Raw genomic sequence first — 2,500 nt, 5'->3', positions numbered from 1 at the left:
CATTTGTGTCCAATATCTCATTTTCATTTGCATACATAAATTATTATGGATTCTTAAATACACTGATAAATACATTCCCATTCAATATATTTATAGAATCATAGATCTATTCTCTTGAATGTATTCATAAATCTGTACAATCACAAACTCATTCTCATCAGTATTATTATATATTCATGAACTAATTCCCTCAATCGTTGTTTCCCTCATTCATAAAGTCACTTTACTCGAATGTGTTTTTCTAATTCATTCTAACTCGAACATTTATACATTCATAATTTCATTCTCACTCCTATAATCATCCCCATTCACACATTCTTTCTAACTCAAACGTTTATACATTCATAGACTCATTCTCATTCATAAATCCATTCTCACTCAAACATTCATGCATTCACAATTTCACTCTCATTCATGCATTTTAGAACACTTACAAATACGTAGAACTGAGGAGGGAAATGTGCGGGTTCTGACTTCACTGGTGAAAGTGATACCCGCAGTTAAAAATAATGATAGAAATAAAAGGAAAATACAATAGCACAAGTTAACGCCAATTGAGTGCGTCACTGGATATGTTTTAAAACGTAACACTGATAAGAATAGAAAGAATTCGAAAGGGGGGGGGGGTGAGGATAGGAGGATGTGAGATCCCCCTCCCCCTTTTTCTCAATGCCTCCCCCCACAGACGGGTGAGTTTTGCATTTAAGGAATATATTGAGAGGCAATGTGGTGCCCGTTTTGTGAAAATTCTGACGAAAAGGGTATTTTTTCCAACCTTATTTTGGGAAGAATGGCACTTCCATTATTTCGACTAAAAGTGCACAGATAACAGTTACGAGAATCAGTATGTAAGTTTATCAGGTGGGGGTCCCCCTTGTCATCCGGTCCTCCCTTCAAAGGGGAGGCGGGGGGGGGGGGGGTATGAATTGTGGCAGCTACGGTCCCGGATGAGGAAATGGACAGCAAGGTGGGTGGTTGAGAGAAATTGGGTGCCAGGTTTTTTCTGTGAATTTTAGGTGGCGTTTGAACTGAACCCACATCTAAGAGCCTGCCGTAAAAAAATATGAAATGAATAGTAACAATGATTATGATCAGCATAAAAAAATAACAACAGTATTCGTAACAGTTATAATGTTGATGATTTGGTTAATCAGTCAATATATTGTAATTAAGAAATCATGATGATAGTAATGATAAAAATACAGTTATTGATTTAATCACAGCTACTAATCATGTTTCGTAATCAAAATGAATGTGGTATACTCTGACTAATACAACAACCGTTTTTTAAAATCATACTTCAGATCTTAGCTTTTTCTAATTACTTTCTTCGTTTGCTATTTAGTTGTTGTCGTGCCCCAGAAACAAGTACATTGAAAAATTAGAAAACATATATGTAACAGGAATGCTACCAACGTTTATATTAATCTTCCTTTAATTTCTATGCACATGTATCTACTCCGTTGAATTTAGATACGGCCAGTGATCTTTGAAAATTATGATACTCAATTAAAATAGATAGTTGCTTGTATGTGCGTGTTTAATAATTCATATGCGCATGTATCTTTATCAAATTTATCCAAACAAACTTTACATCCGGCACCACAATGAGGATGCTATTGCGACGCTATGTAATATACAGAATATAAGTGACACAATTTGATCAAACAATCCACCACCTATGACTATTACTACAACCACTAAGACTTTCATATTACTACTATTACTTCTACTCTACTACTGATACTACCACAACCACTACCACAACTACAACCACAACTACAACCACCCAACCCTACCACTCCCACTCCGAAACTAACGACCTCCACCTTCCCATCCACGCACACAAAAGGAGCGGTCATATCAACTGCAGAAGCAACATGTACCTCCAGCGAGTTCATGTGCGTGTCCGACCAAGAGTGCATCAGCCTGGACTGGGTGTGTGACGACTTCCCCGACTGTGACGACAGGAGTGACGAGGAACCGCTGATCGACTGTGCGGTGAGTACTTCTTCTTTGGCGGGGCCGTTGGAGCCTTGGGTTGAATTGGGTCTTTGTGGTCGTGAGGTTGTTGGTGTTTGTGTTGTTATTATTGGTGTTGTTTTTTGTTTTTGTTGTTGTTATTGATATTATAAGTCTCCGTATCATGGTTGTTGGTATCATTATCATTATCATTGTCATTATTGTTTTTATGGTAATTATTATCACTATTATTATCATCGTCATAAGTCATCATTATTTTTATTAGTACTGTTATCATTAATATCACGATTATTATTGCTGCCGTTATTATCATCAGTATCATCACTGTACGAATCATTAATCATCTTTTAGATCTGGTGAAACGATTTTTTTTTTTTTTGTAATTGTATAACAGTTTATAATGATATATGAATACACAGTATATAAACTTTGCCTTTTGATGTTAAAAACCCGTTTCAATGTTACCGGGAAATTTAATTTGGTACACGTACATATGACATGATGTGATATCGTCTCT

General features: G+C 36.2%; 1 protein-coding gene across 1 annotated transcript in view; it reads left to right on the top strand.

Annotated features, from left to right (window-relative positions):
• Positions 1-2,500, top strand: part of LOC122255547 (uncharacterized) — a 73,859-nt gene that overhangs the window by 4,467 nt on the left and 66,892 nt on the right. Inside the window, exon 2 of the mRNA XM_086552819.1 lies at positions 1,853-2,001. Within this exon, the coding sequence (XP_086408945.1) occupies positions 1,853-2,001 (149 nt within the window). The remainder of the gene's footprint in view (positions 1-1,852; positions 2,002-2,500) is intronic.

This window comes from Penaeus japonicus, unplaced genomic scaffold (genome assembly GCF_977035675.1).
Source record: "Penaeus japonicus unplaced genomic scaffold, GWHDUDI00000001_assembly GWHDUDI00000027, whole genome shotgun sequence".
Classification (NCBI taxonomy): domain Eukaryota; kingdom Metazoa; phylum Arthropoda; class Malacostraca; order Decapoda; family Penaeidae; genus Penaeus; species Penaeus japonicus.
Note: the sequence above shows the minus strand (reverse complement) of the source record. Positions and strands in the feature narration are given on the sequence as shown.